The sequence below is a fragment of the Bombus affinis genome, chromosome 14 (genome assembly GCF_024516045.1).
Source record: "Bombus affinis isolate iyBomAffi1 chromosome 14, iyBomAffi1.2, whole genome shotgun sequence".
In the NCBI taxonomy this organism is placed as follows: Eukaryota; Metazoa; Arthropoda; class Insecta; order Hymenoptera; family Apidae; genus Bombus; species Bombus affinis.
In genome coordinates this window covers 9162558-9178247 of record NC_066357.1, presented here as the reverse complement: position 1 = coordinate 9178247, position 15690 = coordinate 9162558, and the positions used below count along the sequence as shown (strand labels likewise).

The following is a 15690-nucleotide window of genomic DNA, read 5'->3' as shown; positions in this document are numbered from 1 at the left end:
TATGAACTATTGAAATTGTTTTAAAATTATTCTTTATTATTAGGAGTTAACAATCCAATATTATGCATGATTTAATTAAGTTCATTTACACAAATGTCAAATGACAAATCTTATTGAAGAAATGCCTATAAGAGTTTAATGAAATGAATAATGGTATGACAATATACCATTATTGATGCATTATTATAATATTTAAAGAGAAATTTAGGTAATATATTTAAGGTGATACCTATTCTCGAAAAAATGCATAGGTAAGTCAGTTCTAAAAATAAAATTGGCATTTTTATATATTAAAATTTTTACAATTTTTATTCTTATAATATTCACAGGTTTTAATAACTATAATTTTTATTATTTAGCAAATATTAATATATTTGAAATAAAACTTTTATGTAGAGCAAAGTATGTTTTCTTCCCTACAAATATTATCTGTTAAAGAAGTTTCGTCATAAAGAGATCGGTGTCGTTTGTTCCTTCCATTAAAAGTATTCATTATATTTATATTTTCATTCGAATATTCGGAATGTGGAATTTGTTGAACTGTTATTGCTGCATGTTTCCATCTGACATATTCTTTAATGCATGTTTCCAATTTTTCAAACCATTCTTGAACATCTTCGTTTGAATATAATTCTATAACATCACGTATCTCATTACCATTTAGGTGATTTATTATACGTAATTGATTTTTCGTTGATTTCGATCGGCGGACAATAGTTTCCTGAAATATAACAATATTATAATCATATTCAATATCGATAGAAAATTTAAAAAATATATAATCCAAAGTTTCATTTTACCTTGTTTACACAAATCGTATACGTAGGTTTTTCTAATTTTTCCAAACATTTCTTCGATTTCCAAACTTCAATTTGGAAACTTCGTAATCGTATCCAGCATCGTCGATTATTTATAATTGCGAATCCAGCACAAACTTCCTTATCGATGTAATACGGTTGAACAGCTAAACGACAGCAAAAATGTCCGAAAAGCGGCAATGCATTAGCTTTACTACCAAAATTGTTTAATATTAGATCATGTGAACGTATATTCTCATCGGTATCGTTAAGGGTCATCTTTGCGTAAGCCAGTAACTCAAACTGTGGTGTTTTATTAGACTCATTTTCATTTCGTAGAGCGGCCGCAAATTTTCGACCTACTGTTTTCGAAATTGAAGAATGAATAGTTCTTCTGATCTTTCTCGGAGTGCTGGCAATACTAAGATCTTCTTGCAAAATATGACTATAAACTTCTAAAGATAATTCAAATTCAGCTGATACGTTACTGAATAATAAAACGTCAGGAAAACTAATATCCGTTTGCTTTCTATCGATTGGAAAAAGTAAACTCGTATCCTGAACCTCTGCACCAATTCGAACTATACAAAAAATCGCGAATCTTCGATAATCTCCACGGTTTTTAAAGTAATCAGAATCTCTCCACATCAAAGGAAATCTAAGATCCGAGATAGATAACTTGGCCTTGCTATCCGAACTGCTAAAACATACAAAGTTAAATAGTATTATTTCCATGTATTCCTATCTACAATATATTTGTATAAATAGACCAGTACCTCGTTTTCAACGATGCATCTTTTCCTCGGTTTTCTAACTCAACCATATAGGCGGACATTCGTTTGTTAGAAGTAAATAAAGCACGTGCAGCCTCCAAACTTTGTGCAGGATGCCGCGCAGCAGCCAACAATCTGGAAGAGCCTTCTTTTATTTTAGTTTCTAATTTAATTTTTTGCTCCAAATCATATTCCTAAAATGGAAAACATTATATTTTTATAACGATTTCTATTATTAAAATCGTTATGCCTCGTGAAAAGAACATGGATTGAACAGAAAATATTTATAATTTAACTTAGATTTTCCAGAAGAAAACAAATCAATTAACTGTAAGAAAAGATGAATGCAATGTGTATCATATAGGACTTTTTATGTATACGAACTATTTCAAAGGAACTTGCAGTAAATATTTTGAAAAGCTTTAATTCATAATAATGAATTAAATGTTTAACAACCTCTTGATGTTACTTTATTTCGTAATTATCGCTTTTATTCATGCATATATGAGAATATAGAAATACCACTATATGATAGTAAAGAATACTAATATCTAAATATTATCTACGTATTTTTAAAAAATTCTAATTTCAATAAATTATTATACAAGACATGAAACAAAAGATCAGTTTTCAAAACTTCTCCATTTGTCAACCTTATTTCAAAGTAACATTTAAAATAATAATTACGCTAAAATTAAAATGCGCGTTATAGATTATTTAACGTGACAATCGCTAATTATGAACAACTATAATTTTAAAACTGCAACATTTTTTTTGTTGACAAAAGAAATATAAATTATTTGTATTTGTACTAAATACCTTCGAAAACAAATAAATAAGTAGTGTATATAATTGAAAGAATTCTATTTATTAAAAATACTATAATTAAATATCTAAATATATCTTTAAAAAATTTACTATGTAGAAAATTGAATACATATCATATTTTAATTTAGATTTTATACATATACATTTAGTCCTTTAACGGCTCTTTCAAATGTCAAACATAACCTATGCTTTCTTAACGATAATTAACAATTTTAAAATGATATTTAACAAATGTCAATAATATAGCATGTTTCAAAACATTAAGGTGAATGAAGACAATTTCTACTTTTTAATAATAAAATCTTGATAAAATAAAAAATATTATAAGACACAACGTATAGTAAATAACAAAATTCTATAGATAATCGAATATTTACTCACAGCTACATTTTTACAATTTCGAATACTTTCTCGTCTGCGAACTCGTGCTTGAAAATCACTCAACGAACGCAAATAATTATTTTCCTTGTTTAAACTGTCAGTTAGTGGAATGCGTAGAGAGCCAATGCTTTTTCTACGTGGCGCCATTTTGAAGGCTCATTACTTCTTTTTCAGCGGTTTCAAATGACAGTGGTTTCAAAGTCACTCGGCTATTGCAATGTGTAAAGAAAAGATGTAGGGAAGGAAAAATTAAGAAAAAATTATTGCGTACAAAAAAATCATTTGACAAAGGTATAAAAATGTATAGTATAAGGTATAAAAAATGTTAAATAAACTTCTGGAAAATCTGAAACTTATATTTGGTATATATGTAGATATTCACATTCGAACAGCAATTAATATAAAGTAAGGGCATTTGTAATGATGTAGAATAATGAGCATAATTTTTTTATTTTTTATCCTTGTCCTTGTCTTTGTCCTTCTCTTTCTCTCTCTCTTTATCTTTATCTTTGTTCTGTTGAAGAGACCCAACGGCTTGGCGGACGGCTTCCGAATGAGGATCAACACCTGGTAAATTTTCCAAAACTGATTGCAAAAATGCTGGATCAGACATAACAGCAGCATAATCCTCTTCAACTTCCATTGCTTCCTCTTTGAGAGATTCAAGTTCTTCTATAAAACAAAATAGATAATAATAATGTGCACACACGTGTACGTAGATATAAATAGTTATATAAGGATAATTTTCGTACGTTGATCTTGCATAGACATCTGCATTGCAAAAGCAATTTGTTCCTCTTCGGTCATACGTGCAAAATCCGGTGCATTTATGTTAGCAGGAGTAGCAGTATTGTCAGCAGTTGAAGACGAAGTTTCTGCACCTTCGAGTGACATAGCGAGTGCGCGCTTTAACATTGCCTCTTCGTTATGTACTTCTTTAATCGTTTCTGGCGGTTTATTTGTAGCCGCTTCATTAGCTTGTGCGCGTCGCGCTTCATCCTCTTGACGCTGTCGTTGTTCCTCCATTGAAACGCGCAATGCCTATATATATAGGATAAAGATGGTAAATAAAACAAAGAGTGGGAGTTTTATTAAGGAGCACAATTGCAAAATAACAAACCAATGCCAATTCTGGATCTTCATTTGGATCAACACCAAACTCATAAGCAGATCCTCCCATGCCTGTGCCACCCATTCCATCTTCTCCTTGAATTATAGGAGAAGAAATCAATGCATCAGATAAATGTGGCCCAGGTGGAACTGTGACCAAATGGCTCCCTGTTCCATCCTTTCCATTCAGAGCATTGATGAAAGCTGTCAGCACTTCATTATTAATGCTTTCTTCACCAAAACTAATCACATCCACATTAACTTTTTCCTTTTTTAATCTTTTTGCTAATTTCACAAGTTCTTTCTCATCAATTTCTATGGGACTACCAATGAAGGCCACAATACGCATTTTATGATTTTTACCTTGACGATGTTTCAGTGCCAACTGTTGATTTATTTTTGTTCATAGGCATTACAATTATAAACTTTGTATAACATAACATAAGGATAATTAGTATACTCACATGTGCAATTCGGATTCCTGTTATTAGACATAGATTACCATTTGGTTGGACTTGATGGAGTTTTGATAAAATCCTGCCCACATCGCTAGTAAGTGTAGCTAACACTTCAACACTGTTTAAAAGAACAAAGTTTAAATGAAAAAATAACAAATATTTTCTACCACTGGTATATAGGATATGATTTAACATACTTAGCTAGTGTTATCAAGCCAACATTGTTTTCAGGATTCGAGCGCGTTTTTGAATGACAAACCAAATTAACAGCATCCTGTTGTGCTTGCAGTCGTGTCGGTAAAAAATCTCCATTTCTCATATAATCGCTGTTGTCAACACTATAAGTATTGCAAAATGTGTGAACGAAACGATAAACGTTTCGTGAACAGATTTAAAGGAAACTATTTTATCTTACTCACATAACCTGTACTCGATTGATTTATACAAATCGAAATATTTATATCGCAATTTACTTATCGCTCATTATATCTACAATTGCAAATATCTCATTTACAATTAAATTTAAAATTATATTTTACTTTCGCTATATTTAATTCAAGAAGGAAAAGTTAATCGTGAATATACTATGAAGTATTTCAACTTTGCACTGTCACTCATCCTATCGTTTACAAATTGCCAAAATAGTTGCCGTTAGAAAGCGTAGAAATATAATGATATGAAATTCAATGAAAATTAAGAAGATAAATTAAGAACGCAAAAAATGTAATGCCTCTTGCAAGCTTACAACGAATAAATATCAAAAGCTTACCATATCATCGTACTTTCCAGTACCATCTTGGTTCGAATTACTAAATCGTTTCATTCCATTTCGTTCCGTTCTGTCATATTTACAGATAATTTTCTGTCTCGACCCATTTCATTCCGTTCCGTTCCGTTTCGTTTTACCTTTTTGATTTACTTTATTGTATGTTTTACGAAAAGTTTCAGATATTAATGTATTCAAAATAAATATAGTTAATCAATAATCATTGGCTGAAATGGAGAAAAATGATATTATGGGAAGGAGGAAAAAATAATATTGCGTGTACATATTAAAAATTATGCCGTACATACATATATATATGTATGTATGTATGTATGTATGTATGTATGTATGTATATATATAGTTTTCAATTAAATACAAATTACAAGATAAAATCATTTGTTTACGCTTAGATTAAAGACTTTTAACGCCTTTTGAGGCAATAGAATAAAACGGATAACGAAAAATCCTGAAGATGAAAAACATAGAAATGGAGAACGGACTTGATGGAAAATATAATATACACTTCCGCTCAAAGATCTTAGGACATATATTTATACATTTTTAACAAAACTTCAGTATTTAGTGTAGATTATATGCATTTTTAAAGCTTGTTAATACACCAACACTTTATGCATAAATTACTTTCTTTGTTCTATAAACTATACGTTTAAATTATTTCTTTGTATCTCTTAACGATTGTTTAATATTTTTTAATTTTAAAGTAAATATAACTGTCTTGAGACTTTCGAGCGGAGATGCATCAAGAGCGAATTAAAAAAGAAGAAAATGAAACAACGATATAAGGAATTAAGGAGAAAAGGAATCGATGGTTGCATCCAGTTGGAGTGTGGAGTATCTCGGTGTTTCATCCATTAGTGTTGCTTCTTCGTAAGTTGGTGGTTGATCATTATAACACCTTGATTTTAACATCTGTCTGTTTCGCCTTCTATTGTTAAAAGTACGAATAATAACTATAAGCGGTCCTATAAGTAACATAACAACGCCGATCACAAGCATGGTTATAGCAATAGCCGTCCCGACTCGATTTACAGGGCGGCGTCGCGATTTTGTTTCATTCTTGTTCTTTCCTATACTTTCGTCGGATATTTTATTATGTTCATGCTCGAAGAAATTTCTTTCAGTCAATTTGATCAAATTAGTCGTACCAAAGTCTTTCGATTCAAACGAGGCGCTTGGCGTGCTATTATTTATTACAGTGTCTTCTGTCTCATAGGGATTTTTATTGGAAGTAAGTGGTAAAATAACGTTCACTTTGTGATTTACTTTCTCTACTTCATTTCTGTTGTTTGAATAAATAGTTGAAGTTTGAGTCGAATATACGTCTTTAGCATCTTGTTTGCGATGAATCGTCGTACGTCTTTTGATTGTTGATATCGTTCTAGATATTCCGCTGCCGATACTATCCGTTTTATCGGAAGCAAATAATTCGCGGGGCCACTGTTCATCTGATACAGTATCACCAGAATGATCAACAGCGATGTCTTCTCGCTGAGTTCCGATTTGAAATTTTATAATTTTAAAACGATTTTCTGTGACATTCGATTCTCGAAACAATTCACCTTTGTTCCATCTCGAGAATTTTTCCTGTGAAAATAGTATCCTCGAATGTTTCCTCAGTTTTCTTATTTAAAACTATGTACAAAATCTCAAGAAATATAAATGATATGTGTATACAAATGTAATTAGATATTAAAACGTGCACATTTTTTTATATATAGTTCGATAATTTTCTATCATTGGAAATGCGATTGATTATCATTCAAGTATTAACTAAAAATCAATTTTAACTAAATATTAACTAAAAATGCTATGAAGTATTTACTTCAATTGAAAAAGATAATTGCTTGTTTATTTATAAAAGTAATATTTATCAAAACATTAATAATCAAATTATTTGGCGTAAAATATAGCATTGTACATTTTTATAATCGATTAGAATATCGAACCTGCATGTTAATTGTATCATTTCGTGCTTTCGTCTTTTCACATAGCGAAATTACACCTTTTTGTAGAAATATGAATCCAATTATACTCCAGATAGTCAGCTGAAAGATGATTGTCAATTTTGTAGCCCATTTATTCATTTCTATATTTGAAGGCATCTTTAAAAAAAAATGTCTCCCGTAGATATCGTATGGCCCGCTTGCGCCTGAATCATTAAATAAAAAGTCAATAAGGCGACACATAGCATGATAAAAGAAAATAATAAAATTATCTCACTATTGTTAACTTTTTATAACATGAACTTCACATTTTTTCATGATTTAAATAGAGGTAACTTATATTTGGTGTTTACAAATTACCAAATGTTTAGATTCTGAAAGGCTCCCTAAGGTGTCTTCAAGAGAGAAATAAAATTTTTAATATATTTGTAATCGCCAACATTTAGAATGATTCAATGAATAATAAATAAACGATTTTTAAATGATAATTGAATAAGAATTTCATTAATACTGCAAATAAATTGAAAAGTCCTAGTTAAATGGCGGGTGAAGTTATTTTAGTACCGTTATAGAGTTGTTAATATATCCAACAAATATGGCAACACATAGTAGATAATTTAGTTATAAGTACGTAATGAAAAGAAAAGAACAGCTGTATTGATAAGATTTAATTTTCTTGTAGTTCTATGTTATTAATAGAAAAATTGACTAATAAGAATGTTTTTCACCATTCTCCCTCTATTACGGTGCGCATATTCGTTGTTGGTTTGTTGGACGTGATCAGTCCGATAGCTTTTTTTTACCTTTGCGTATCGCGTTTCTTCTCCTATAACGCACTGTATTAAAACGCTGTTGATAAAAGTTGATCGGCACGAATACATTACGATGGATTCCTTATATATCCGTGTCGATTTATACCGATCGATCATAACTATGGCTGCACACTCGTTTAATTGCTTGCTCTAGCCATTCTTAAGATCGGCTAATTGTTCGATCAATTTGTCATCAAGGAGCAATGCATTCGTCATACGCTATACCACAGACAAGGTATAGGATAGATCTATCACTTTACAAGACTTTGTGTCCTATACTGAAATACCGATCGTGCAAAAAATCAAAGCTTTTCTTGTGCCCTCTATGATTGAAAGCGTTGAGTTCTGGAATTGCATAACATGTATATGTATTCATTGTTAGCAATTATCATTGTTAACTATCAACTTTTGCAAAGTCAACAAATTAAAAGGATTTTGTATAACAATGTGATTCTGGTATCAAAATATACATATTTATAAAGAAAGCGAAGTAAAATGAAAAATCATTAAGAAATTATTTAGAACTTTGAAATAATTACTATTTCATTCAGAATTATAGATTACATCCAAAAATCGGAATATTTAACATTATAATTAAATTCCTGGTTTTTATACATTTATATATACGATAATATATAACATATCTAAAGTATAGGACTTAATATAATATTTAGTGTTTAGAAGAAATCTTTGATTAAGTTCCATGTTTTCAATTGTGTTTATAAGGATATGATTGTTCCACTATGTACAACATAATTAAATCTTTTTTTACTTTTATATTCACTGTATCATTGGATCATTGTTTTAATTTTGATATTCATATTATTTAGTCATCTTTCTATCATAGTTGTTATTTGATCCCATGTAATTGATAGATTCGTACACGTTTTCTCAAGTTTTCTACCTCATTCCAAATTCCTTCATAAAAGTTTAAATTTGAACATCATTGTGACTTGTAAAATTTCACTATAATAATATTAGTTTAATCGTACAACATGACCATGAGATTTCGTAATTTGTTTATCGTAGAAATTTATATGTTATTGAAAGTTTGATTAGATGCTTGGCTCTGAGTGAAAGGGAAATTATTCATTAAATTCGAAATTGATAGGCGAAACTGCAGCACATTATTCTGCTGTCCAAATTCATAGGTAAATGTCATATACCACTATGATGTAGTATACACGAAATGGTATATTGCCATAAAGTGCTAATTTATCATTGTGCATACACTATCTTTTAAAAATAAACAAACACTTGCTTATTTTTGATAAGATGTATTTTAATTGCAGACGTAAATCTTTATAACTATGTATAATATGTACGTATAGTATTATATGTATATATTATAAGATGTGATTAAATCTTATTGGAAACCAGTATATAAAGCGAGCGTTTTTAATTAATTGAACCTTCTACAGATGTTTTGTTATCTGACAAACTATTTATTTTCAGATTTTCAAATTTCCAAAAATTATGAGTTATCTAAACAAATTTTTCTAATTGAAAAATTTCTGACATTGACACAAATATTGATATTTAGATAAAACGATAGAAAGTAAAGGATCTATGTTTTAGCAATGTCCGGTCACAATTTTATATATATTTTAAAAATGTTATTGCCGATTATGGTTATTGATAATGCAAAATTCGCTCCATCCAATAATAAAGTGACGCCATCTATGTAATATAAGCAGCATATAAGGTTATCTGTCGAAAGAAATTCTGAAACTTATCATTTTCATCATTCATTATTTTTAATGAATATAACTGCTTGTTTTTATTGGATATTTTCACCTGCCTCAAACTACGAAATCGTGACAATGTTGTGAAACAGCTTTTATGGCAATTTCAAGCTATAAAATAGGTGAATTTTTTAGGTAAGCAATATAATGATCAAGTATAAAAACAAATCATCTGCCGTTTTGTAACTATGTATACACATATAAAATGCGAGACAGTGGGGAATTTAAACTCGTAACTCGTCGAAAGAAACGTATACCTCATGTTCGAAATATATGCCATACGAGCACAATTTTAACCACTAACGATGACGATGATGGTAATCTGAACATTAATTACGAAACACTGTTTGGGTAAGGATCTTTTACATACGCGTTTCTCGAAGGTGTGTATACAACCTTTTTTAACAACAATTCTATAATAATTTTCAGAAAGCTACTAGAGGCTGAAGTTGAAGTAAAAAATTCATCGTTTGCTGACAATGTTTTTCATTATTTAAAAGATTCTTTAACTGCTTTAAATAGCAGTGGCATTTGTGATATATTGTGCTATGGTTTGGGTCATTTTTCTACTCATAGGTCCTCTAAATATCAATTGGCATTACTCTTATCTTTGAAAAAACATTATGATCCTCAAATTTATGTATATGACCCAGTTTTTTCTTCTGAAGAAATCAAGTTTCTGAAACAGCTTGATTTTAATGTTATAACAATTAATGAAGAATGCAAACGCGTTATAGGTGATAATGTTACATTGGTATATATGCCACACTGTTCAGTACATTTAATCAACAATTTCCTTTATGCAAATTGGTGTAAAAACTTAAATAAGTGCATCCTCTTGACAAATAGTTTTTCAATAGTTGCTGATGACTTGAGAAAAACAAATAAGTCCAGTCCTATTGATTATGTCTTTCGTATTCGACCATACGTTACAGAAATTGCTTTACGGAATGATTTCATATACGAAGAAGTATTCAATGACTTAAGTATTCATACGTTTCTTGAACAAAATATTAATGCAATTCCTGAGAGTTTTTGGAATACACGAGAAAAGCCTTGCTATCAAGATATAGATATTGATTATTTGACTGCTAAACAAACTAAGGAAATAGATGCTAAGAATTGTAATTATATCTTTTAAATGTATTATTAAGTAACTCTGCTATTTTTTAATATTGCTAATTTAAGTTATTGAGATATATATGTATATCTGTATGTGTATTGATATATTATGTGCAAAGCAATTTGAATAGTAAAGTAATTATTACATTTATTTCATAAGATTTTATAAAATTGTATAAATTAATATCATTATGATACAAGAAAAGGTTAAAAGTAAATTAAACAGATTAAAAATTTAAAACAGATATTAATATTTGTTAACAAATAACTTTTTCTGTCTGTTATAGGTAACAAACAAGATGAAACCTAATATCAAGTTGCTTCACACACTTATACAAGAAATTCGACGAACATCATCTCAACAAAAATCAGAAAATAATATTATGACGCAATACATTTTGGAGCAAGCACGATCCCATCGAGAAACGTCTGAAGTTTTGTGCAAAGCACGAGAAGAGCTAAAAAATTTAGCAGAAACATATCTTTGTTATCTAAATTCTCAACGAGTATGTAAAGAAATTCAAATCCGATATGCTGGTAAAGGAGAACGAAGTATCAAAGAAACCGCAGATCTCGTCGGATTTAAATTACCTCATGACCCGAAATGAATTCAATGGGAATTAGTTTCAATTAAAATAATATAAATTTATCAATAAAATATTTATTATTATTAGTGGAATATAAAAGAAGATAATTGTAAAAAATATCTATTATAATAATAAAAAATACAGTATAAAATTTTGATTTAAAAGACGAATGTAACTATATATTTTCACGAATATTGTTGACGAATGCATTTGGCTATGGTTGATAATTGCATATTACTAGTGCCTTCGTAAATAGTCCCAATTTTCGAATCTCTAAAATATTTTTCTTGAGGAAAATCTGTCGTGAATCCTACTCCACCCATAAAGTCGATGCATTTTGCGGTAACCCGTAAAGCCGTTTCTGCATTGAAAAGAAATATATAATAAATTTTACGGTCAATATTTTAGTATTTTACGATTGCCGTTAAAAAATTAGAAAGAGAACGTTAATTACCGGAAGCAACCAGTTTTGCCATGGCAGCCTCTTTTATTACATCTCTTTTGGCATCGACTAATCTGGCCGCATTGTAAACCAGTAACCTGGCACATTCAAGTTCAGTGGCCACTTGAGCAATTTGATGTTGCATAGACTACACACAAAAATTATACAATCTGAGTCTTAGTTTTGATATTCATTATATTAAAAATAATTTATCTATCTTATACTTGAAATGAGAATAAGTCTTTTCCAAATTGTTTCCTTTCCAATGTGTATGGTATGGTAGCATCGAAGCAGCCTTGTGCTATACCAATCATTTGAGCTCCAATACCAATTCGTCCTTCATTTAAAAATTTTGCAGCGTATTTATACCCTTGGCCAACTTCTCCTAAAATATTTTCCTCAGGAACCTTAATTCAGAAGAGAACCAAACATTTAAAAAATGAGTATCCACGAGCAATATTCGAAGCATTTTTACATTCAAAAAATCATTTTATTTACTCTGACATTGTCGAAGTGAATCATACATGTACCCGATGCTTTAATTCCTAGCTTATCTTCAGGTTTTGCGACTGTTAATCCAGGTGTATCTCGTTCTACAAAAAATGTTGTGATGCCACGGTATCCCTATTTAAAAGATGTTTTATTGTTATATGATAATATCGTTTATTTCCTTACAATTATAATTTAATTAAATCGCATTTTAAAAGCAAGTGATTACGATAGAAAATTCTATAATAAACTCGTAAAATCGGTCAGAGGTCAAAGTTGAAAGTTCGAGCATTTGGACGAATGTATTTAACAAAAACCTGAGAAGATAAAGATAGCGCGAAGCATACCATAGTCTGATTCAATTTATTAAAAACTGGTAAACAACGTTAAATACTATACGCGATTTTATTAAGTATCAATCAAAACGATAATTTTTATTGCAGGATCAAACAATATAGGTCGAGTCCGTATCGCTTATTTTCTTCTATTTTTTCTTCCTCTGTGTTCACGATTCTAAATTACAAACATAATTTAATAGAATAAGAATATTAAACTTACGGCAGAAGGATTCGCATTTGCGAAAACAAGGAACAAACCCGCAATATCGGAATTTGAAATCCACATTTTTGTTCCGTTTATAACGTAATCAGATCCATCCTTTTTTGCTTCGGTTTTCAAAGAAAAGGCGTCTGATCCTGAACCAGGCTCCGTAAGACAAAAACTTCCCGCCTAGAAAACGTAAAAGATGAAAAACATTGTTGCTGTTTGAAATTATTTATAAGATGCTATCAGTTTATTGCACATTGTTATTTAACTACTTTATTTCATTTGTTTACTTACGTGTTCTTGTGCTAATCTCGGCAGATACTTTGCTTTCTGTTCTTCCGTGCCGACTTTTACAATTAACGAGTTCACTAAAGTATTATGAATATCGACCAGAGCTGCCACAGCTCCACAAACTTTGCCAATTTCTTCAACGGTTAAAACCGTTGTCATGAAATTGCACCCAGAACCACTGTATTTCTCCGGTATTTCGATGCCCATTAACTATCAATAGATCGATTAAATGTGTGTTATATTATGCGTTAATAAAAAAAAATGCGAATAAAAGTTTGATAGCATAAATGTCTCGGATTAATTATTAATTGATAGTAGTTGATTCGAAAATTAATATATATGTATATATTATACTAATTTATATACATATATTAATTCACTACAGAGATAGATAAAAAACTTACACCATTTTCGAAAAGTGCTCGTACTACAGCATCGTCTATTTTTCCCTCTTTTTCCATTTTTCGCACAAGCGGAGCAATTTCCTCTTTAGCCAATTTAGCAACTAAGAAATTTTGTAAAAATTATATTTAAGAATGATAGTTCGTGACAATTAATCGAGCAAAAGACGAAGAAGCATATGGTATCTGTGATTATGTGAGTAATCTATGAAACGCGCAGAATATTCGACAATAACAATAATCTTACCACTTTCTTTCATCAAAAGTTCCTCTTCTGTAAATTGAGTTAAAGGGCCAGGACAGTGGTGTAATTGTGTTACACAGGTGGTCAGATGCCTATTGCTATACATTTTTCGTGATATCTGAAAATTGGTTTCATCGGACCTGCTTTAATTTTGTATATTTGAAATTACGTTTCCAGACTACTATAAAGTATATCTCTTTAAAGAAAAAGGTGTTTGATTAAAGTAAATGGAAATATCGATTCGAAAATTTGATTTGTAACGTTGAAGTCTATAATGTTCTAAAAAATGTAAATATAGCGAAATAAGAAAGCATTAGGAATGTCAATAAATGAAAATTGTGTTATTATAAAAAAAGAAGAATTGTACAGTAATAGTTAGGCTGTGCAGTTTAAACGCATCAAAATTTTTAATAATATATTAGAATAGAATAGACAAGTTCTCATTAAGTAACAGACTTTTTTTTTTTTTTTTAATTTTATTAAATTTCAAATTTTTACATGCCACGTCATCGAAATTACTTCCTTCTCTCGTTCTATATTGAAATTATTAAAATTGTTAGTTAAAAATTACATAGTCATTATTAGGAACGCGCGATAGATGCACAAATCTCTGAGAAACATATATACATACCTGCTTAATCGAAGATGTAAATAAATTCATATTTGGTTTAATACTTTATTTTATAAAAGTCCAAAACACTTTTTAATAACAACTTAATTTCGATGATATTCACGAAAATTCCAGCTGCACACTGCGTATATGCGATGTATCACTGTCCTTGGAAAATTTAGTGATTCAAATGAAAGCAGAGGAACGTAAATCAGTATGTTGTTGATCGGACAGCAGATGAAAGACTGTATCATTGACTCGATTGTAACACTGTGCCTACGTATCTGTTACCACTTGTTCCTATATACAACACATAAACATATTCCAAACAGGTTCTTACGTAACGGGAATAATGGGAAGAAATCCTTGTCCATTTAATCCAAATTTATGTTGAGTTTATTCAAAGAAATTTCAAAGTCGTGACAATTGCTATCTATGTAGTTATGTTTCCTAAATCGAGGTTAAATACTTTATTACTTTCTATGCTTTTGTGTAGAATATAAAACATTGCCTGCACATACATATTATATACGGGATGTCCCAGTTGTTTGCTGTCACACATTGCTAGTGCATTCTAAGGCTAGGTTAAGATAAGAAAAAAGTGACATATACTATTGTGGCATATATAATATAGTATTGGAAACATCGATAAGAAGTTACAACACAATAAAAAAGAAAACATACAAAATGATCTATAACGAACGTATGTTACTTCGGTGGAAGGAATGAATAAATCAAGGATATTTACATCTAGTAATAGCCAGAAGATCTCATAAAATTTTTACAACTTATTGTTCGTCATTCCTGTTACATAAAAGATTGCGATAATTGAATTTATTACTCATCTGAAGATATTGTTTGTTACTCGTTGGAGTTTATATAAAATGTATTAAAATCGCTTAACACAAGACTTTGATATTATATATTGATATTTCCATACCTTTTTAATATCGCATGCGAAAATGTTTGAAAATTGAATATGAAATTGAATCTAAAAAATAAAGAAAATACGGAAAGAATGATAGGAATCATATATGAAAATATTAAATTTTTGTTTAACAATGATTCTCGTTAAATCGAGATATGGAATCATATCTTATTTATAATGTTTATCGATGTACTTTAACCTTCTAACCCACAAAGAATGTTATTCAGTTTATGGCTGAATCATATATGTAGACTCTTTTATATGATTCGATAGGGTACTCTACAAATCTCATAAAAAAATTTAATAAAAAATATCACTTGCAATTAGTTTAGTTGTTAATTAGTTAGATCTATTTCTTTTTAAAACAACCAACAAGCTTCAAACTTTTGTAATCG

The 15690-nt window shown here is 29.8% G+C and overlaps 5 protein-coding genes and 1 long non-coding RNA gene across 9 annotated transcripts; 2 read left to right on the top strand and 4 right to left on the bottom strand.

The window, feature by feature from the left end:
- Window positions 1-280: 280 nt before the first annotated feature.
- On the bottom strand, window positions 281-3044 carry LOC126924580 (rhotekin-like). Of its 2 annotated transcripts, none has more exons than XM_050739286.1 (4): window positions 2780-3044; window positions 1574-1764; window positions 801-1494; window positions 281-721 (listed from the first exon to the last, which is right to left on the bottom strand). In XM_050739286.1, exons 1-4 carry the CDS (start codon window positions 2924-2926, stop codon window positions 389-391), a joined length of 1365 nt encoding a protein of 454 aa, XP_050595243.1. In that variant the 5' UTR covers window positions 2927-3044; the 3' UTR covers window positions 281-388. The 2 variants fall into 2 exon arrangements, with proteins under 2 accessions (XP_050595243.1, XP_050595242.1); XM_050739285.1 differs by having other exon boundaries at window positions 801-1497; window positions 2780-3043.
- LOC126924627 (uncharacterized) lies at window positions 1759-3310 on the top strand. The gene is made up of 2 exons (XR_007713617.1): window positions 1759-2663; window positions 2954-3310. It is a non-coding gene; the product is annotated as an uncharacterized LOC126924627 (long non-coding RNA).
- On the bottom strand, window positions 3115-6417 carry LOC126924587 (26S proteasome non-ATPase regulatory subunit 4). 2 transcript variants are annotated; one of them, XM_050739297.1, is made up of 7 exons: window positions 6281-6417; window positions 5117-5340; window positions 4545-4685; window positions 4354-4465; window positions 3900-4274; window positions 3532-3820; window positions 3115-3451 (listed from the first exon to the last, which is right to left on the bottom strand). In XM_050739297.1, exons 2-7 carry the CDS (start codon window positions 5140-5142, stop codon window positions 3228-3230), a joined length of 1167 nt encoding a protein of 388 aa, XP_050595254.1. In that variant the 5' UTR covers window positions 5143-5340; window positions 6281-6417; the 3' UTR covers window positions 3115-3227. The 2 variants fall into 2 exon arrangements, with proteins under 2 accessions (XP_050595254.1, XP_050595255.1); XM_050739298.1 differs by lacking the exon at window positions 6281-6417 and adding an exon at window positions 4767-4836.
- LOC126924588 (uncharacterized) lies at window positions 5394-8156 on the bottom strand. Of its 2 annotated transcripts, none has more exons than XM_050739299.1 (3): window positions 7882-8156; window positions 7082-7180; window positions 5394-6719 (listed from the first exon to the last, which is right to left on the bottom strand). In XM_050739299.1, the coding sequence occupies exons 1-3, from the start codon at window positions 8005-8007 to the stop codon at window positions 5922-5924; spliced, it is 1023 nt and encodes a 340-aa protein (XP_050595256.1). In that variant the 5' UTR covers window positions 8008-8156; the 3' UTR covers window positions 5394-5921. The 2 variants fall into 2 exon arrangements, with proteins under 2 accessions (XP_050595256.1, XP_050595257.1); XM_050739300.1 differs by having other exon boundaries at window positions 7082-7284; window positions 7882-8154.
- Window positions 8157-9553: 1397 nt separating this feature from the next.
- On the top strand, window positions 9554-11253 carry LOC126924590 (SRR1-like protein). Its single transcript, XM_050739303.1, has 3 exons — window positions 9554-9986; window positions 10065-10759; window positions 11045-11253. Exons 1-3 carry the CDS (start codon window positions 9841-9843, stop codon window positions 11065-11067), a joined length of 864 nt encoding a protein of 287 aa, XP_050595260.1. The 5' UTR covers window positions 9554-9840; the 3' UTR covers window positions 11068-11253.
- A 149-nt stretch (window positions 11254-11402) lies between these two features.
- Window positions 11403-15153, bottom strand: LOC126924584 (short/branched chain specific acyl-CoA dehydrogenase, mitochondrial). Its single transcript, XM_050739291.1, has 10 exons — window positions 14889-15153; window positions 14389-14817; window positions 13761-13875; window positions 13517-13617; window positions 13116-13322; window positions 12834-13004; window positions 12285-12410; window positions 12011-12193; window positions 11799-11934; window positions 11403-11705 (listed from the first exon to the last, which is right to left on the bottom strand). Exons 2-10 carry the CDS (start codon window positions 14416-14418, stop codon window positions 11530-11532), a joined length of 1245 nt encoding a protein of 414 aa, XP_050595248.1. The 5' UTR covers window positions 14419-14817; window positions 14889-15153; the 3' UTR covers window positions 11403-11529.
- Window positions 15154-15690: the final 537 nt, after the last annotated feature.

Bases quoted from the DNA above. Each gene is read 5' to 3' on its own strand.
- LOC126924580 (XM_050739285.1), bottom strand. From the start codon at position 2,926: ATGGCGCCACGTAGAAAAAGCATTGGCTCTCTACGCATTCCACTAACT. The intron at 1,765-2,779 runs GTGAGTAAATAT...TTTCCATTTTAG, and splicing joins GAAATTGTAAAAATGTAGCT to GAATATGATTTGGAGCAAAA. The intron at 722-800 runs GTAAAATGAAAC...GTTATATTTCAG, and splicing joins ATACGATTTGTGTAAACAAG to GAAACTATTGTCCGCCGATC.
- LOC126924587 (XM_050739297.1), bottom strand. From the start codon at position 5,142: ATGGTACTGGAAAGTACGATGATATG. The intron at 4,686-5,116 runs GTAAGCTTTTGA...CAATACTTATAG, and splicing joins CTGGAAAGTACGATGATATG to TGTTGACAACAGCGATTATA. The intron at 3,821-3,899 runs GTTTGTTATTTT...CTATATATATAG, and splicing joins AAGATCCAGAATTGGCATTG to GCATTGCGCGTTTCAATGGA.
- LOC126924588 (XM_050739299.1), bottom strand. From the start codon at position 8,007: ATGATCGATCGGTATAAATCGACACGGATATATAAGGAATCCATCGTA. The intron at 7,181-7,881 runs GTAAAAAAAAGC...ATCATCTTTCAG, and splicing joins AAGAAACGCGATACGCAAAG to CTGACTATCTGGAGTATAAT. The intron at 6,720-7,081 runs GTTCGATATTCT...CTATTTTCACAG, and splicing joins ATGATACAATTAACATGCAG to GAAAAATTCTCGAGATGGAA.
- LOC126924590 (XM_050739303.1), top strand. From the start codon at position 9,841: ATGCGAGACAGTGGGGAATTTAAACTCGTAACTCGTCGAAAGAAACGT. The intron at 9,987-10,064 runs GTAAGGATCTTT...AATAATTTTCAG, and splicing joins AATTACGAAACACTGTTTGG to AAAGCTACTAGAGGCTGAAG. The intron at 10,760-11,044 runs GTAATTATATCT...TGTCTGTTATAG, and splicing joins GGAAATAGATGCTAAGAATT to GTAACAAACAAGATGAAACC.
- LOC126924584 (XM_050739291.1), bottom strand. From the start codon at position 14,418: ATGAATTTATTTACATCTTCGATTAAGCAG. The intron at 13,323-13,516 runs GTAAGTTTTTTA...ATCTATTGATAG, and splicing joins GAGCACTTTTCGAAAATGGT to TTAATGGGCATCGAAATACC. The intron at 12,411-12,833 runs GTAAGTTTAATA...TCTTTTAAATAG, and splicing joins CAAATGCGAATCCTTCTGCC to GGATACCGTGGCATCACAAC.